The sequence below is a fragment of the Pholcus phalangioides genome, unplaced genomic scaffold (genome assembly GCF_987345545.1).
Source record: "Pholcus phalangioides strain wild (caught in Gottingen) unplaced genomic scaffold, Ppha-v1.0 ptg000010l_1, whole genome shotgun sequence".
In the NCBI taxonomy this organism is placed as follows: Eukaryota; Metazoa; Arthropoda; class Arachnida; order Araneae; family Pholcidae; genus Pholcus; species Pholcus phalangioides.
The window spans coordinates 38,972,444-38,992,873 of NW_028301603.1; the positions used below are offsets into that span (position 1 = coordinate 38,972,444).

Genomic DNA, 20,430 nt, shown 5'->3' on the forward strand with positions numbered 1-20,430 from the left:
TACGTTTAATTGATTGTGTTATTGTATTATTTCTTACATTACTGTATTACATTAATGATTAAATATTTTTATGTGAATGAATAACCATAGAGCAAATCATCTGAGAGTTTACATTATCTCCTATGGGGAAGATTCATTCAATATACCAGTGATTCAGATTACGAGCTGGTTCACAGAAACAAATTATGCTTGTAAACCAAGGTCCCACTGCACTTTGATGTAATAGTGCCATATTGAGTAATACTATTCCAGACATAAATAATCCAAAAAACACAACTATAATTTAGAGATTAAAGAAGCTTAAGAACGTGAAGCATAAAAAAACTCATTTGACGAAAACTCTCTGAACAAATCTAAATCCGCAGTATCATCTGTTTACTGTGTCATAAGGGCACTCACAATTTCACAGATTATTGAACTTGTGGATGCAAATAGACAAACACTAATTAAAACAAAAGCACAATATTTTCTCAAACAAAATTCCTTATTAGTTACATATCTTTTAAGACCGAACAAGTATGGACAGCCTTCAGCACCCATGAAAGGTAATCTTAAAAAAGTATCAATCTAATATCAATACAATAAATACAATAGGTTGTGGCCTGGGAAGCAATAGCCATCATGCATATCTGGCCTCTAGATTTTTAATCATTTTATTTAAGTCAGGTTATTTTTTTTAAGTCAGGATACTTAGCTGATAAAGATGAAGATAATTTAACCTTCCTACATCGATAAAAAATAAATACACACACACACACACACATATATATATATATATATATATATATATATAGTGAAGCTCTATAAACCTTTATGGGTAGATTTCAAGAGCCACCAATTAAAGTATGAAACACAATACAATCAATTCATGATAAGTGAAATTCTGATGAGTCGAATATCGTTCAAGTGAAATTTTTTACATGGTCATCCTAAAACCTTAAATATTATAGTGTAGTTCGATCAATCAAACTAATGATAAGTCAAAGTCATGGTTCCGAGTAATTGAGATTTAACTATGTCACATTGACTGTTTTATCATTTACAAAGAATACTTTTGTTTACCTCAACATTTTTTGAAATTGGCTCTCCATATACACACAGAATTTTTAAACTTTGTCACTTCAACAAGTAAAAGCTTTAGAAAGATAATGAAACATATCAAACTTTCACAGCCATCATTCAGAGGATGCAGGGTAAAAAAAAATCATGATTAAAAAAAAAAAAAAATTAAGAATGCATATTTTCATATCACTTAACTGCTTTTTTCTCCTCTTGTTTAAATTTAATTAAGCATTAATGAATAAACAAACGAACTAAACATACAAAAAAAAGAAAAAACGAACACCAAAAATCTGTTAATGTAACACGAAAGGTCATTGAGCACAAATTAACTTCATGGATTAACATTGTTTTTTGTAGAGAAAGGTGTTTTTTACTCATGAATCCCCCACCCGCATTAAAGTGAATAAGTGGTGGCATCTCAGTATCACACACCTGGCACAGACATGTCAATTCACTCGATATACAACCAAAGGGATATTCAGCATCAACTAAATAAAACAAATTCTACTGGCAAGATTGTTTCTTGCACAATGAATGGATGTGTTTCTGACTTGCATGATGTTGCTTAATAGTTGACACATTTTCATTCTTTCATAGATTTAATGAGTTTTGGTAAAAAAACAAGCAAACACAAAATTTTAATACAAAAAATAAAGTTGAATACCCAGTGATATGTTGGTACAACATCTATTACTATTTTGAATCGGCCATCAGGGTATAGAATTAAAAGCTTTACATAAAAAATAATTGTTTTTTAATCATTGGAACCCTAGTGCCACATGGCAATGCATTGAATATAATGCAATTTTTAGCCAAGTCTATCTCCTTATATTTTTCTTTAATATTTTCCATGAACAAAATCTAGAAATAGAGCAGGTTTCTATCTGCACTGAATCTAGGGATTAAGTTCGAGTCTATATTTATCCCAAAAGAGATCTTCTATATTTCTTTTAATCACAAACTTATCACACATCAGTAACATGCAAACCACATACCAGGTTACATATACTTTAATATCATTGAATTTATGTAAAGAAAAAACAAAACTTAAATTTTATGTGATTTAAATCAATTATTTTTTTTAAAAAATCAAGTGATTTAAATCGGCGTACCCTTGGAAAATGATGAAAGGCTGTTTAGATGCAAATGCAAATAATTCAAGTAGAACTGCATAGGGTTTTAACCTTTGACCTTTGTTTCGTGGGAGTCCTACACTCTACCCACTACACAACAGCAGATAAAACAAATGAGCATTATTTGTTTACCTGCTGTTGTGTAGTATATGTTGAAAATAAGCATTAAAACTCAAAATTGGGCTACCTTGAGTGAAAGAAAGTGATGTGAAACGTTTAACAAATCCCGTATTTGGTTAGTTGTCTAGTTGGATTTGCACTCCTATGAAACAACTCATAGTTCGGTAATTTTTGCCAAACCATGGTAATGTTTTTACAAAGGAGAGCTAATTCGACCAAGATCTTCAGTTTGTTGTATTCCAAACAGAAGCATTTGAATCTTTTCTTCCCAAGAGGTTGGCATATTAAGATTTCGGTGGGGAAACTTTCCACAGTAGTCTTATTGCAACTTCTGTTGTACCTCTGTATCAGGAAAGATACTGATGAGGACTAGTCGAGTATAAAACTCGTAATATATCTGAACAATTTTTGGTTAAGCAGATGAATAACTCATTGATCTGATCCATTCTGTCTAGTGATGCAAATACTTTGAGTATTTATTGAGAAATCAACTTTACACAATATCTGGGCTTGCCAATGCTAAAACAAGAAATTTTTAAGATGAGATATCTCGTTAATGATGCTGAAAGGGTTAATATATAACCAAGAGTTAATTTTGAACCAAGTCTTAACTGTTAAATCTGAGAGACAGAAAATAAATTATAAAAATTCTGACATACATTTCAGCTCAAAGAGGTGCAAGAAAGAAATACAATTTAAAATCTTAACCTTTCAAATGTTTTTTGAGTTTTTTCCCTTAACAGAAATTGACTTATTTTACATTTTCCCAGACCATTTTTTATTTTCCTGACTTTCTCAATTGCTGAGAACCCTGTCATATGACCTGGGATCTCTGCTACAACTTATGTATTACTTCTCGACAAGTTAATCAAAGGACAAAATGAAAGCATGTCTGTTCAGGCTGGATACTTCAAGTAGAAAAAAAAAAGTTACCCATCATATGATGAAATCCCGGTTCGGGCATGGATGTTTACTAACGCTAACAAATTCCCTGGACAGATCATGCTGATCCCTTGGTAATGTAAAAAAAAAAAAACGTGTTCCACATGTGCCAATTCCCAGATTCAAAAAAATCTGTAGTTTGTCACATAAACATTTCGCTACTGAAGAAAACGTGCCATGAAAATAAAATGGAAAATTGAGGGTTTTTTCGGATAATCATACTACTCGTTTTTAGGGCATTCCCATATTTTCCTGAAATTTTATTTTTTTTCAAATACAAATTGTCCAGTTTCTTTCTGTATTTTCAATGAAGCCTACTTTTTATTCTTTACTGAAATCAAGCTGATTATGAACATTCATTTCACATATTTGTCATGTTAAAGCTTTTTTTTCCTCCATGGAATTAATTTTAATCCACTGATTTGCAGTAGGTAGCACTTCATTTACTCCCATTGGCAATATTTCTGGAGATTTTTAGCAATAATTGAAAACATTGCTCAGTTTTGATAAGATATTTGGCAACAAGATATTGGCAACTTCCCATATCATTCCTCAAGAAAATATGCTCACATTGAGATTGCAAGGAGTGAAGGACTTTCTTTAAAGTTTTAATTTCTGCAGAGCACAATTTTAGGACCTTTCGAGATTTCTCTAATAAAGATATAGAAAATCTGAGAAATCTGGTCCCAGACTGGAAGATTTTAATAAGGCTAAACAATTGGAAGCATTAGCACCTATGGTACCATAAAATAAACTTTTATTTGCTTTTTCTGTTGGATTTATTGTTTTAACAATTTGATTCAGGTAAAGCCTAGTACTGGTTGCATTTTTTTTTAAATATAAGTTTGCTTGCTTAAAAATTTAGATCCCCCCCCCCTCAAGATGTATTTAATTAAAAAATCCAACCAAACAAGTAATTTCTACATTAATTTAATAGAAAGCTGAACTATAATTTGAATTACACATGTCAACGTAGTCCAGCACAAACAAATGGCGTTATTATTTAAGATTGAATATTCAAGATTGAACAAAAACAGTATATTTGTGAGAACATATACCTTTCTCGATTTTGTTGCTGTGGAAGAGTTATTTACAATCTCTGTAGATTTTGAGCCAGTCTTTACATCAGATGCCAAAACGTTAGTAGAGCTGTTTGCACCTGACTGCAATACAATGATTGGATAAGGGAAACAATAAAAAAAAAACCATTTAAGGAAAAACATTAGTATAATGCAATTCACAACATATATACAAGCACAAAAAACAAAACAGTTGTGTCATTCATTTTTACTTTCCCCTCTGCATGAAATCAAGTGAAAGTCTAAATATTTAATGGAAAGTCTTTTTAACAAATGGAGTCATAGAACTGATATGTTAATTTTGTTAGTTAATTTTGATTCACAATTAGAATTTTCCTAAAATACAATTTGGAAGCAATAAAATTCTGGTCTGATATGGGATAAGCATGAAAATGTATTCACCAATGAATAAATGAAAAAGTGTAGAAAAATAAAGTAGATCAACTAGCAGGGATTGAAAAATCAAAAATATATATTAGGTGCTAACCCAATTTCTGAGGAGCCATGCATGGTATTTTACTCAAGAAAAACGCTCCTAAATAATTTTTTTTACTTTTCCCATGGTAGAAAACGTATCATAATGAAATCACAAAATTTTCATCCTTAGACTCAAATTCAGCAACCACATTTAGAAAATTTTAGGTGCCAATACTGGTTTTCTAGTCACCATGGCACCTGAGGCTTTTCCAGCCATGTGCAATTAGCATGACCAAATTGAAACCAAAATTTATTTTAGTTTCATAATATATTGCCCATGTACGATACTCAAGTATTTACCCGTGTACAAAACTTAAGTTTTTAACAATCATGAAAAAATTGTGCATTTCAATATGGTTCAAATCTGGCCTATACCTATGCTTAACTTGCTGGAACATTTTTTACTTACTTATTATACTATTATGTATGTGAAAAATTATTATAAATATCAGATTTAAGACAATACCTAACTTGGTAAATAATGGGGGTAAAAATCATGCTGAAAGTAAAACAATTGGAAATTTTACAAAAACATAATACAGGAATGAAAGATCAAGCTCTTTAATATGATTTCGAAACAGACAAAACAATGTCACAATACAAAAAATACAGAATCAACATGTAATGTACAACTTGTAAAGTATGGCAACCTTGATAAAAATGTGTCATTTTCATTCAAAATGAAATCATTTTCAAAAATGCAATTAATTTTCAAAAACTCAAATTTTTTTTTTTCGAGTCATCCATAATACAATCATTAAGTTTTGTGACAGAAAAAAATTATTGAATGCATCACATCATAGAATTATACCTAACTGGTTTTGAACTCTCCTAATTTCACTGAAACACTTGAATTTTGTTATTAAAAAAAAACACACACATTGTTTTATGCAAAATATTAAGTACTCAAGATACAGAAACTTTAAAGGATAAATGAGGGAATAAAAAACAATCTGACAAAATATTAACATTCACCGGAATAACAAAATTACAAACTATATTTTTCAAACGAGTTAAGGAAATAAATTCGAAGTTTTTTCAACACATTACAAAGAGCATCAAAGAATTTGTTTCTGAGAGTTCTGTGAATCATTCAATACATGTTAAAATTTTGATTAGATCTAAAAACAGAATTTACCAAGTGTGATAGAGCTATTCCTGTGATTTATAATCCATATTTTAACAAGACCCTCAAGTTCTGTTTGGTTGTGATCTTCTATTAATTTCTGATGTTTTACCCAAAGCTGTGACATGTGAAATGCTAGAAATTAATAGAAGACCATAGCCAAGCCATCTGGCAGGTTCTTTTTCACTGGAAGCCAGCGGTAAAATCCTACATGTCAATCCCCATATTACCTTAGCAAAGATAACCTTCAGAAATTGGTAGTAATTTCCTGCATTGTTTGTTTTAAAGGGGAAAATGTAACATTGACTAGATGAAATATATAAGCTACATCTATGCAAAAAAATTTTCAGCTCAAATAATGAGCAAAAAAAAAAAAACTGAATCTTTATATTAAGGTACAATGAACTTTCTTACAAAAAACCATCTAAAAGAAAAATTATGAAATTGATAGATGGTCTGAACTTTAAGTCTAGGCATCGAGTTACAAATATTATTTGCACATTGATAATTATGTAACAATTGTAACAAATATTAAACGCTAGGTACAAAATAACAGGTTCCAGTAAAAAGTTTGTTACAAAATACAAAAAAATGAAATATATGAATGAAAAAGAAATAAGCAGAATCAAATTTTGAAATTTTTTTTATTAAATACTCAATATCAAAAGTATTCAAGGATGTTCAGAGGAACTGAACTTGAATTTTTTTTAAATTCTTTTTTAGCATTTTTTAAATGCAATTTTATAAGAATAACACAAACAAGTTTAAACACAGTACAATCCTTTGGTGTTTTTTTTTTCTTTTTCAAACCCCAAACACTTTAATTGTTTACAATTCTATAAAGTATAAAAAACAATGAAGTTTATGCATATTGTTATGCACTTGATCAATCAGTCCTGGAGTGTTGTGGCCAAGTTCTCATGAGAGATTTAAAGGAAACGTCCAAACGCTGTTATTGAGCACATTTCAAAACGTTGCCGTAGATTGGAAATTGTGAAAATATTCATTCAGGGAAAAAGTTCTCACTTATATCTCGACTGATAAACCTAAGGTGCAAGAGATAGAGCACAGCAGTCAATTCGATTTAATAAGATACAAAACGTTACACACATCTTTCATCCATAATGAAATCTATAAAGCGTTTTTCTTTTTTTAAGTACATTAACACCAGAGTGCTTACTAAATTGAGTTATTTTCCACTAATAATCCATGAGAAGTTTTTAATCACTTGATTTTTTATTCTATTATTATTAAAATTATTTTCTCTTTATTTATTAAAAAAAATTTACATAAACAGTCAGCATGTGTTCACAAATTATTCTAACAAATGAAGATAAATGAATAAAATCAAAGCCAATGATTTGAATATAGACATTTCTGTGACCAAGCAACATGCAGTATGCCACATTTTGTCAAAGGTTAATGGGGAAAAACAAAATAGTGACAGCAACCTAGGCACTTGGATGTAATGTCCCCGACAATTATAATAAAAATAAATGATAAATTTGTATTTGAAAGATTATCTTGAACATCTAACAAAATAAATAAAAATTAATCAGCAATAGTGAAATATTTAGCAGTAGGTAAAACTTATATTTTATACAAACACAAGGCTACAACAGGCAAAATGCCCAAAGAGATGGCTGAAATGTACAAACTTTAAAACTTCTTCCCCCCCCCCCCCCCCCCAATTTCAAGGAGGTTTTTATCACATTAAATTTTTGTGATGAGAAAGTAAGTGTTATAAGTGAATATATCAAAATTATTATAATTTTGCTCCATATAAGTAACATTTTCGATGGCTTTAAGTAAGATATATATTTGCAATATTAATAAAAGAACCTTTTCACAGTGAGAAGCAGAATGAGTATGCAATTTAATGTTAAAAGGAAAAAACAAAAACAATCCAGTATTTTCATTGAAGTTAATACTTCGGAATGCATAATTTTAATGTTATAATACAACAAAAAACTCCCAATGTCTTACACCAGTGATCCTGTAATTCTTAAATCAGACATTCAATATTTTTTCTCTCAAACAATAAGAGAAATAGACTACATAATGATACAAATTTAAGTTCACTGACATATAACTGATTTTTCCATAGAAACCAGACCAACATTCACAACTGCTAATTCAAGAACACATTTTCTGATAATTGGATACATATTTTTTGATTGTTACATAGAAGTTAGAAAAACTATACAAATGACACAAAACTAATTATAAGAAGTCATAGGTAGTTGTAGGACATGATTGCTTGATCTTAATTCTATAGTTCTGAGATTTCATCTCATTATGTTAGATTATATTAAAAAAATTCAAGTTGTAGATGAAACATCTACTCGTAATTTGCATACATTTATATTTGTCTCCTAAATAATATGCATAACATTTCTAAAGGTTGCTACGTATATATATAGGTTTGGTATTTATTTGAATTATCTGATAAAACACGTAAAAAAGTATAATTTTTTATACAGTACATACATATATAATACATGACTAGACATTTTTCTCCTTGACGTAGCAAAATTAAAGCTCTCAAAAAAAATATTTATTGTTACATAACAGACTTTAGTCAAAACTCTCAAATGTGAGAAAATGGCAGATTCTTGAGCAAAAAGCAGAGAAACTTTCAGGCACGTGTTAATAAGGCAACACTATATATGATATGTATAACAACTGCTCATCATACAAATTCAAGACAGTCAATGCAACAGTGTTTCATAATTTACAATATTGAAATATATAGCAGCATAACAGTTTTCATTTACCAATATATTACACCATTTTAAGCACAAAAATTCTTTTCGTAGAATAAAAAGTATGGAAAAGAAAAACTAATAGAAAAAATTATATTCAATATCATGGCTACCATAGAAGTGAATGATAAATTACATAACACAAAAACGATAAAATACTAATAAAATCCCTCAACCACTTCGAGAAAAAATACAAACACATACCTATATCAACATATTTCAATTTTTTTTGGTACAGACACATATATTATAGACCTGAATGCAAAAAAATTAAATTCACTCATCTCATTATAATTTCACGAAACAAATCATGGGTACAATTCATACACACGAGCAGCTGATGTTACCAAGATTCCTGTTTAAAATCCATATACACTGAAGAAACTCATGTTTTAACAAGCCAATAGTAATTTCATATAAAAGTGTTTAGAAAAATAAATATATGTAAGATACTTCAAATCGGAATAGTAAATGATATTTTTAATACATGGTCACATGATCATAGAATAGTTTTCATTTTTACCTAACTAAAGCAGATGAAACTTGATAGGAAAAGTATACAAAAAGCACTGAGATTTTAATAAATCATTTTGCATCAACCAAGTTTCATGTTGTCCAATGATAAGTTTTTTGAATTAACTTTGACAAGACAAATGCTCTACATAAAGCAGTGTTTTGTATTACCAAGGAAGTTATAGCACCAAAACGTTATTAATATATTAGTAAGGTTACTTTAAAATTGCAAAAAAGTGAGAGGTTATTTGTATTTATCTTTTGTTGAAGTAAAAAAGGTTTATTTCTTAAAATGAATTCAATTAAATTTCCAATTCATCACATAAATGATGTATCAAATCAACACACTTTATTTTTTATGCTTGAATTTCTCTTTTTTCACCCTTAACACAAAAAGTTTGGGGTAATTTAGTTACATTAGAACTTACAATAGTGAACATACATTCAGATCCATAATCAAGGTTTTTTTCCAATATCGAAGCCATATTAAATCAAATGTGAATTTTTTAGAAATAATGTAAAAAAAAACCAGGAGAACACCATTGATCATGATGCTTAGAAAACCCGATATAACAAATATTCTTACTGAAATATATATATACACCCAGAATTCCTCATAAATATAAAAACATTCAAGAACCTACATAGAAAAAAAAGAATGTTATTCTTGTCTCATGTTAATATCAAGTCGAATGACAAGAGAGAGAAACATTCCAAATCATTCAAGGAAATACTTTGGCAGTAAGTAACAGTTCCTTTGGTTTTTTTCTCATGACTTACATTTCGGTCTTTCTTCTTGCTCTTGTTTGAACTGAGGTAAACATTAGGTGGAAGGTATTTTGACAGCTCTTTCCTATAATTAAAAAAGTTTGATTCATTTTGAGATATCTAATGACACTATTTAATTAAAAACAGTACAGTATAATTTGCTATTTTCTAAACTTTTATACCCAGTGGTGAAATTTCTTCTGATTGAATTTGAGGAGGTGGGGGAAAGGGGATGGTACACCTGTGATTTTCAGCATATTACACAGCATTACAAAAAAAACATTTTTTTTTGTGCCTAAAACTTATGTTGACTATATTTGGTGAGCTGATTTCAAACATGAAAACAATTTTTCTCTATCAGCTCTGCTTTTTGAGATTCAGCATAGTTCAATTATTCAATATTTTAAAGTTTTTTATGTGGAATAATTTTCCTCTGCTTTTTTTCTTCTTGCTCCATGTGTCCAAGTTAAATGTATGTTGTCCTGCTTTCGTAATGCATGGGCGTGAAACAATCCGGATCTAAATAAAGTTTTGGTTTTTAATCAGGATTTTATTCCACAAATCACAAACTATATAAATTATAAAGTCCTTTGTTTTGAGAGCTGAATAAAAGAAAAAATGACATCCAGTTGAAGTTGTAATGACATCATGTATTTTGCGAGTACACCCCTAAAAGAGAAGGGTAAAGCCATTTTTTCTGATTTTGTTAAAAGAGCTTACCTTGTGTATTTTGACGTTAGGCTTGGTGACCAAGATAAAGTTTGGACTCCACATAGTGTGTAAAATTTGTACATAACATCTATGACAGTGGACTAATGGGAAGAGAAGGGGTCTAAATGGGGTCAATACCCATTGCTTAAACAAAATGAAAGAGGAATACAATACTATCACTTTGGTCATAGACAAGATAGTTTCACGAACATCAATTAGTAATTTGTGTGGACTTGAAAATGATTAAGTTTCTTCTTGGTCAGCAAGGGGGCTACACGAAATATCATTGCTTCGTGTGCTTATGGGATAGCAGAGCCTAACAATACCACTGGATAGGAAAAGAGTGGCCCATGAGAGAAAACATGGTTGTTGAAGAAAGAAATGTCATTCTGGACCCCTTAGCCAGACGAGAAAGAATCATCTCGCTTCTGTTGAGTATAAATCTAGGGGAAAAAACCTGGCACCAAAATCAGTGTTACGCAGTGTAATCTGCAGATTATTCACATTTAAAAGTTCCAAAATTGCCAAGTGCTGATTTTCTAAAAAAATCTAGCAATTCATGAAACCTAGCAATTTACAATGATATTTTTTAATCTCGCTTGAAAATGTCTATACTGTAATGTTAAACTGCTGCCTTTTGATTATAATGTGTTGATATAATCCCTCTGCAACAATATTTTTCTTGGTCCGTAGAGTATCTTTATATTGCTATTTATCTGTATCAATACATTAAAAGTAATGTATGAAATCACAGATTTTGATGCGGGGGATACAGAAGGAAAAATTTTTCAACATGAAACATCACTATGGGCAAAAACTACATGGGATAAGATCTGAAACACACAAGCACAATGATAATTTCTGAAAATACTAAAAATATGTGACAATTATTTATTCAAGATGGTGATACAGATCTTGAGGAAAACTAAAATAGTGCAAGTGATTCGATTCAAAAAAAGCTACACCCCCCCCCCTTCTTCCTGGACAAAAAAAATAAAAATTCATAGTGATAAAAACTTTAGTTCATATTATATTGTCAACATTCGCAACCTAATCTGCATAAGCACTAAATTAAACATTAGAAAAAATTAGTTTTCAGCTATAACATGGAAGAGGATTAAAATTGCCACACATACTCATGCATAAGCAGACCCCCTGCTCCCATATTATATATACAGGGTGATATATAATATGGGGGGTCAACGTACTTACTTTTAGGGGAGGTAGAAAAAACAAAACAAACACATAGGAATGTATGACCGGAAACCCAAACATGATCAACTGGAGGTTAAACAAACATGCAGAAATGACAAGCCAATAATGGGTGGAAAAACTTTTTTTATTTAGCGATACTTTACACATGTACAGTATGTGTACACATTAAGTTTCACCAGTGCTAAAAGTTCTTACCATCCATAGTTATTGAAAAAAAAAAATTGTGATTGTTTTGTTTTTTGTTTTCTACCTGCCCTAAAAGTTTGTACATTAGAGTTTTAAAAATCACCCTATAAATATATATAAAGCTGCAATTTTTTGAAACAAAAAAACTCAGTTCATACATTAGTATATATGGTAGATATCAGAATGATAAGCATCAAACTGAAATGTAACTCAACTCAAGTAACATCTTTTAAACCTATCTTAATGCAATTCAGAATACAAGAGTAGAACTCACTCTCCACACACATACTTAACAATGAAATTTCAGTCAACATTTGATACTGTTATGTAAAATTCTAAACAGAGGAAACTCATTTAATCAATTATATCAGAAAGTGTCTTCAAGAAAAAATGTTGTGTATCTACCTACAAAATTTTTTCTTGAAAAGCAGTGTTAATAATAAAATTATTCAAAATGAAACTGAAAAAGTTGAGTGTGAAGAATATCTTTTTTTTATGCCTTTACATCATGCCTTATTAACATGGAAAAACTTTATTTAAAAAATGTACTCTTAGTTACTCTTCTTCAATGCGCAAGGGTGAATGCAAACACACACAAACATGAGATAATGATAACAAAATTTGATGCAATAGTTTAAAACCGATGGCTTAAAAAATCCACAAAATAGAATTACAAAAAATAGTTTCTTTTCATAAGAAACTTTCATTTTATTTTAATTACTAATCTTAAAATGACCACCATTGAAGTTAACTTACAATTCAAAGACACAAGAATTCCCTAGAATATTAGAAAAGAACCTCATCGTCATTTGGTGTTCACACAGCATAATGATATGATAACATTATTACCACGTATTCTCAAGAGATCTTTACAATCTGTCCAGGGAGTTTATTAGTGTGTTAGTAGACATCCATGCCCGAACCGAGATTTGAACCCAGACCTGCACAATCAGAAGCTAGCTCCCTAACCATTATTTATCAAAGGAATTTCTATGTTATGGTAAATGTGATAAATTCGGTTATTATTGTATGCATAATCACCAACCATTTTGGTAAGTTTGATACATTTTCACAAATTTATCACTTTTACCAGCGATTCCATAGAATTTATGTCTCAAGCACAATCTTTTCCATTTTGTTAACATAGTGATTTGCGAAGAGGAAAGTAAACAAACAACAGTTGGCCAAAGACGACTTTGATCCAGCTTTAACAACAAGCTAATGCAACCTTTGACTCGCATATCCATTTTCAGTCTATAATTTCTATAGGAAAGTCCAGTAGGCCACTTTTCAAAATTTATCTATCTAATTTACTGATTTATTTTATTTTCCTGAGCATCCATGGAGCCCCCAAAAAAAAGCACACATGGAGCCCTAAGAGTTTCACGAAGTAAAGGTTAAGAACCCCTGAGCAAATGTATCGTGCTGTTTCCTCCAACCACTAGATCGATCAATCATAATGCACAAAGAGTGAATTATGCTGTCAACACATCTTCACTTCATAATCACCCCCACCAACAATAGAACTCTCTTCCTAGCATGTGTGCATGCTGCTCATAACAAATTGGCTCAACTCTCCAACCATTCCCTAGCCCCCCCCCCCCCCACTCTAATTTCTCTTAAGACGCCTAGAAAGTCATAATTGAAATTTACTTTTAATACAAAGAATTCAGAGTTGGCTGGAAAAATAAAATAGCAGAAGAAAAACAAATTTGGTAAAATATAGAGTTAACAGAAACAAAAGTTCGTTAAATAGATCTGATTTTAACATTAGCTCTATGGTATGCTGTATGGGACAGAAAAACAGTTCATAAAAAAAAAGAACGTGCTCGTAAAATCAAGAATCGACCGTTAATCATATTAACCCATTAACGCTGATTGGTAAGAAAATTTGCCATTCTAAATTTTAAGTTTTTTCTTTGCCAATAAATGGTGGAAATGGTTCTACTCATTTTTTGTTTTTAAAAAATCAAAGTCATTGTTAATGGATTAAATTCATCACATTTACTGGTAATTATTATCACTTCGTACTGGTAAATATGATAAATCAGTCCCACATTTCCATGATACATAAGATTTGTTATTTATTATATTATATTATAATAATTTAGATAAATCAACTTAGAGATGATTGGCAATTGTACATAATATATAACCAATTTATCACATTTACTGTAACATCTATATTTAATCGAAGTCAATATATAAGCCGATATATGAACAATTGAGTAAATTTAATTATGTCTCATTGGATTTCAATCTAGAATTTAATTTCACTATGAAATAGAATTTTACGCAGAAAATTTTAAGTATTAAAACAAATATTTTAATACTTCTTACAATTATAATATACATGTATTTCAAAATAAAAAAATTTTTAATTTGAATAAAAATAAATTTGTTTGTTGATTACATCTATTAATGCAAAAATATATCTTAATTCAGAAATGATTTAGGTCTTTAACAACTTCTTAATAGATCAAACCAGTTTTTGTTTGCTCATCAAAAATATAAAAAAAAAACCAACTCTAAGAATGTACAGCAATGTTCTACTCGATATAATTTATGACACTTTGGTTAAAAAATTATCAAATTCACCTTCTAACGTGCTTGGTCTCGATTTTCATATCGGTCTTGAATAAATTACTCGACATGGCCTGCATCGTAACTTGAAGTAAAATAAAAACATCACTGTATATTTGTTAAGTTTCAAATGGAAAAAAGTAAGCATATTATAAGTTGAAAATGGTGCAAATTTATAACAGAGATATGAACAAAACCAACCTGTATTCGTGAAAGACTGAATATCATATGTAAGATCAACATTCACATTTTCAGATTTTGAAAATTGAAGACCCATAAACCACATCGATTGGAAGGTATTCCTACACATTCAAAAACAGATATTGAAATACATAGCATCACAGTATGCGTCGAGAATGTGAGAATGTTTAGTTATTTAGAATTTATATAAATTGAATGTCATAATTTTTTAAAAATAAACAATTAAATTTATAAAAAATGAATATTTTCTGTATTAATAACTTCTAAATCTATGATTGTACGTGGTCTTAAAATGTAAACAGACGTGCCAACTTTTGGAATCTAGAAATCTGGAGATTCTCCCGCAGGAGGGAAGGGGGGTCCCCCCCCCCCCCCCCCGCTCATAGACCCGATCAAAATTTTTCACAAAATATTTTTTGAAAATTTTTTTTTTTTTTTTTCATCTATTAAGAACAATTTCCAACCCCCCCCCCCCCAGGCAGGTTCTGCATTGTCCCTGAGCAGAATATAATTCAATGTCAGTCTTTCCATGCCGAATAGGGAAATCATATCTACATACTTTACATTAATGTTTTCTTTTGTGAATGTTATCAGTGATTGATAATCTTGGGTATATGAACTCTTGAAAGCAGTTTTATATTTTCTTTCAGACGGCATATTTAATCAGAGGGAACAATTAAAATCCTCAAAATACAAAGCTGCTGATGAAAAAACTTAGTGTTAAATTAACATGGCTGTTAATGGAATACAATAATGATTATACAGGAATTTTGGCAACCAAGGTCATACCCCTGATAAATGGCGATAAACACGATGTAAACAAAGTCGCATCTTTGCCAGTTGCTTAAATGCGATCACCAATACCTTTTTTTATGGCTGCTCTACAGAAATAACCACGGCTGCCCTCTATGGGTGTTTTCTCTAACGATGATGGTAGTCATTGATGGCACGACAACGTGCAAGCTCGAAGAAAATCTAATTTTCTGCCAAAATCCGGAAAAATTTTAACAAATCTGGAGAGCAGGAGAAAGGGTTAAAAATCTGGAGTCGCCCGCCTAAATCCGGAGAGTTGGCAGGTCTGTGTAAAATATTGGATTTCTTAGATGGCACAAATAGAATTGCATATATTAACATATAATCGATTGCATTATTTGGGAATTTTATGCCTTCTTTACAGAGAAGTTACATTGTTTCCACCAATAAAAAAACTTAATGGCTGTTAATGGAATGATTGCAAACACAGGCAAATCATATGAAAATCCCAACTAAATTGGGCATGTAACATGGAAATGATTCACCAATGAATGTCTATAGCAACGTCAATCCGCCAGTATATAATTACCTTAAGACTCCTTGGTTGAACACATAAGGAATCAAGGACACGCCTGCTCGATGTCATAGCTTCAAGGTTATTCTACTGTCTTTTTTCTAAATCGGATCCCACAGACCCTTGAGCATCCTCTTGTGCTACTGGGGATTGGGGGAGGGGGAATCATTTGATAGTAGTATACAGTATCAAATGTTGTAATAATTGTTTTTAATATATAAACAATCTCCCTGAAACCCTCAACTGCACCACCAGATTTTTTGCTGATGACTGTGCGATCTACTGTGCAATTAATCACAAGTCCAATCAAGAAGCTCTCCAATGTAATCATGTTTCCATCTCAGACTGGTGCTCATTTTAGGCATAGGCCTATCGACCTATCTAAACAGTTTTCATGAGAGCTACTTGTAACACTCTTCCCCTCGAATTCTCGTACTTGATCAATAACACAACCATATCCAAAGTTTCTCAATTTAAATATCTGGGTGTCATAACCTCAGCTGAAATATATATCCATTGGAATAATCATATCAATTATGTCTACCAGAAATGTCTGAACAAATTTTTCCTTCGCCACACCCTCAAACATCCGACTTCTCTGTTACAAAACATATTTCTCCCATTCTTTCTTACACAGCCGAGGTCTGGGACCCCCTCACCTCTAGTAACATTGACAAACTTGAATCTATTCAAAATAAATCCACCTGCTTTATTTACGACAGCTGGTCATCTCCACCCACTCGCTACTCAGACTTATCTCCCACTTGGCCATGCTTTACAAGATTATTCATGGTCATTTAAAAATTTTCAGTTTTTTTCCTAATACCATAGTTGAATGGAGCAAGCTCCCCTCTACTATTGTTAACTTCCCCATGATCTCCCATTTCTTGTCAAATGTTACAAAACATCTGTGTGTAAATCTACTGCGTCCTCTTGTATAGGCCTTGAAAGGCCAACAATATTGCATAAATAAATCAAATCGTCGCTGGTGAATTACAGGGTTTTAAGGTTTAGAAGTAATGGTTGCCTAGCTACTGACACAAGAACACAAAAACATTTTAAAGCAGCTTTTTGCATCTTTTTATTGTTTGAGAAGTTCAAAAGTGGCCCCAGAATCTGAACAGAAAACACCACTCGAACCATACTATAGAGCATATAAGCTCTATAAACCATATTATAGAGTATAAATTATAATTGTTGAAGAGAAACTAGCTGTCACAATTGTGAAAGAAGAAACTTACGGTTCCACATCTACCGGAGTATAAACCTCAGGATTAATGTGTACCAATTCTAAGCTAGGGTGCCTCTCTAAATTTGTGATGAGCAGACGAATTTTTGATTCCACTAAACCATACCTGAAAAAATAAAAATTTAAAAATAAAGAGTTTTCATTAAACATAATAGTCAGCTGCTGAATTGCAGGCTGCATTAGGAATGTGACTGATGTAAAAGCAGAATCAGTAAAATGACCCAGAAAACTTGCAGATTTCTTAACGCCACAAGTAATATGATGAAACATAGCCAATTTAATTAACGTAAAAAAGGTAAAACTTTTATCCTGGAAATTGTGTTCTTCCACTTCTTTATAAACTAGAACATATTCGTTATTTATCTGGTTGCGTTCCTAGCCAGATGTGATGTATCTAAAAATTAAAGTTTCCTCTGCAATTTATTCCATCCAATCATTCATAGTTTTACAGATGAAAAATTTCAAAATTCTTCTGCAATTATTATTTCAGTAACATAGGAAATTTGCCAACCAAAATGGCGGAAAAAATAGGGTAAAAAAATCCCATGACAAGCTTCATGAGCAGTTTGTTTGAAAAGGCAATATGGTGAGAACATGGTAAATTACTTTCATCGTTAATAATGCAAACAGTTTTTTCGTCAACCACGTCTGCTGTTGAAACTAATAACTCAAATACCTTGAAAATTGTTTATTTAAATTTAATATATTTTTACCTTGTCGCAAGCTGCAAAAAAATTGCCTTGTGGGCTGCATGCAGCCTGTGGGCCAGCTGTTGCCCACCCCTGTGATGTATGATAGAGTTAAGCTGAGATAATAGCTTGGTGTAACCCAATTTGAGAAAAATGTTATTAATAAATCTGGTTCGAATAAAACACAAATACACAAGTTCTTTTTTGTCTACTGAAAATGGAGTCTGAACATAAAAAATGAATGTCTTGAAGTTTTTGTTTCGGTTTTGGTTCAATACACAAATTTAATCAAGAACATTATCAATATTTTTTGACTACACACAATGGTTTTTTGATTGAAATTATTTGAATCATTTCTTCTTTTCATAGAATTCTATTTCTCAAGAACTTTGAATCTTGAATTTTGTTTTCTCGCTCTTCTGTTATGTAACCATAATAATTCTTTCAATTACCTTAACCACCACCTACTACTTACAAATCACCATATAGTATCAGTAGTTTTGAGATGAAAAGATTGTACTTTGTGAGAACTAAATTTACTATTGGTAGTAATTTTGATAAAAATTTAGCACTATATTTTTAATCTTTGATTCACAGATAAATTCAGCTTGATATAACTACCGTATTTTCCTCCGCATAATCTGCGGATTATCTGTTAAAAAAGGTGTGAAACATTAAAAAATGTGGATCATCTACTGCTGAAGACAATCTGAAGAAAATGTTATCAGCCGCTAATAGATGGCACAACCACTAGTTAAGTGACAAAGTTTTTTTTGCAGCTGCTTTATATCCCACTAATCAAAAAAAACTTTGCTGGTCAGTGGGCAATTCAGATTAGCAGGAAAGGACAAAAAAGAAAAAAAAAACCTCATTTGCAGTGACGTTGTCCTATTCAGCTATAGGAGAAAAATTTACCATTTATGGTTACATTCAAACAAAAGACAATAATGAAAGAAAATCTTCCGAAAAGATTAAAAATTCCGTTGCAATTCAAGAGGGTGGATGAATGCGAAAACCATGATTTTATGGCTAAAGAGTATATGATGTAAAAGAAAAGGCAGCACTTTTAAGCCACATGCTCTCCTAGTTATGGATTCAGTGGAAAGCTAATATTAAAGAAAACATAAAAGACGCCTGCAAAAATTGTGGTTCTTGTCTTTGTCATACCTGGCAGTTTGAGAAAGAAGTTGCAGCCTTAAGATTCAGGAATAAACAGGTCATTTAACAGCAAATCTAGAGCCTATTGGGAAAAGTGAATGACTGAAGGAATTTATTCCTATGTAAAACGCAGAAATTTACCCCAAGTTTCTTATGCTAAAGTATGTCGGCGGGTTATCAATGCCGAAAAGAGGTGACTGCAAAAACCATAAGAGTTCATTCACAAAATTTGGACTCCAGTGATTCTGACTCTGAAAATCCTCTTGACTACATTGACCCTTTCGAATTAGGTGATGAAATGGTGCGATTATTTAGTTCTAATTCAGATGAGTCTGAATTTGAAGGTTTGTGGTTGAATTGTAAATTTTTGTTTTGTGTGTAAATAATGTTGTCGTTTCATAAATAAATTTCATTAATCATCTTACCAATAATTGATTATTAAAACACAAAGTATGTTTTTATTTATTTACTTTTTAATCCTGCACATAATATGCCACCTCAGATTATACACAGGAAAATGTAGTATAAATATTCTTATAAATTTCTACAACCACAAACTTGACTCTAACTGCAATATAAAAACTTGAATTTTAAATTTTTTATTATAACAGGATAAATACTTTATATAATAAACTTACAAATACAGCGGAACTTCAGTTAACGAGCAATTTGCATAACAAGCAAAAATTTTGAAGAAATTTAGATTCGTTAATGAGCGATGATTCACATTAGGAACAAAAATTTATGTTTTTTTAATTTATTTTCACGTTACCACACTCAGCTGATGGTTTTTTGTTTTTGCCCTTGCACGCCTTATGGAATTTCAGATAATATTCGCCCCTAAAGTCTCCAGTAAATGTGCCTCACTCAAAAAATAAACACATGTGCGAGTCAGAATGTTTACGATATGAAACTAGATGTAGCATTGTGGCCATACGTATATGAGCATTAAGTTTTCTTCAAGTTCTGCTTGTAGAAAACAGTAGGCTGATTTGCATTACAGGGTTCCCAGCAAAATCTGCTTGATCATTTCCCTGACTTTCCCCAACTCTCCTTGACCAAAAGTGAGCACACTGATGCTCATATATAATTCTAAACCATTTAATATCACTCTAAATTATAGTGT

General features: G+C 31.1%; 1 protein-coding gene across 3 annotated transcripts in view; it reads right to left on the reverse strand.

Annotated features, from left to right (window-relative positions):
• Positions 1-20,430, reverse strand: part of hrg (poly(A) polymerase hiiragi) — a 71,699-nt gene that overhangs the window by 18,447 nt on the left and 32,822 nt on the right. For all 3 annotated transcript variants that reach the window (XM_089238364.1, XM_089238365.1, XM_089238366.1), the window contains exons 14-18: positions 17,450-17,563; positions 14,882-14,982; positions 14,696-14,765; positions 9,998-10,070; positions 4,316-4,420 (exon numbers count right to left, since the gene is read on the reverse strand). In XM_089238364.1, the coding sequence (XP_089094490.1) occupies positions 4,316-4,420; positions 9,998-10,070; positions 14,696-14,765; positions 14,882-14,982; positions 17,450-17,563 (463 nt within the window). The remainder of the gene's footprint in view (positions 1-4,315; positions 4,421-9,997; positions 10,071-14,695; positions 14,766-14,881; positions 14,983-17,449; positions 17,564-20,430) is intronic.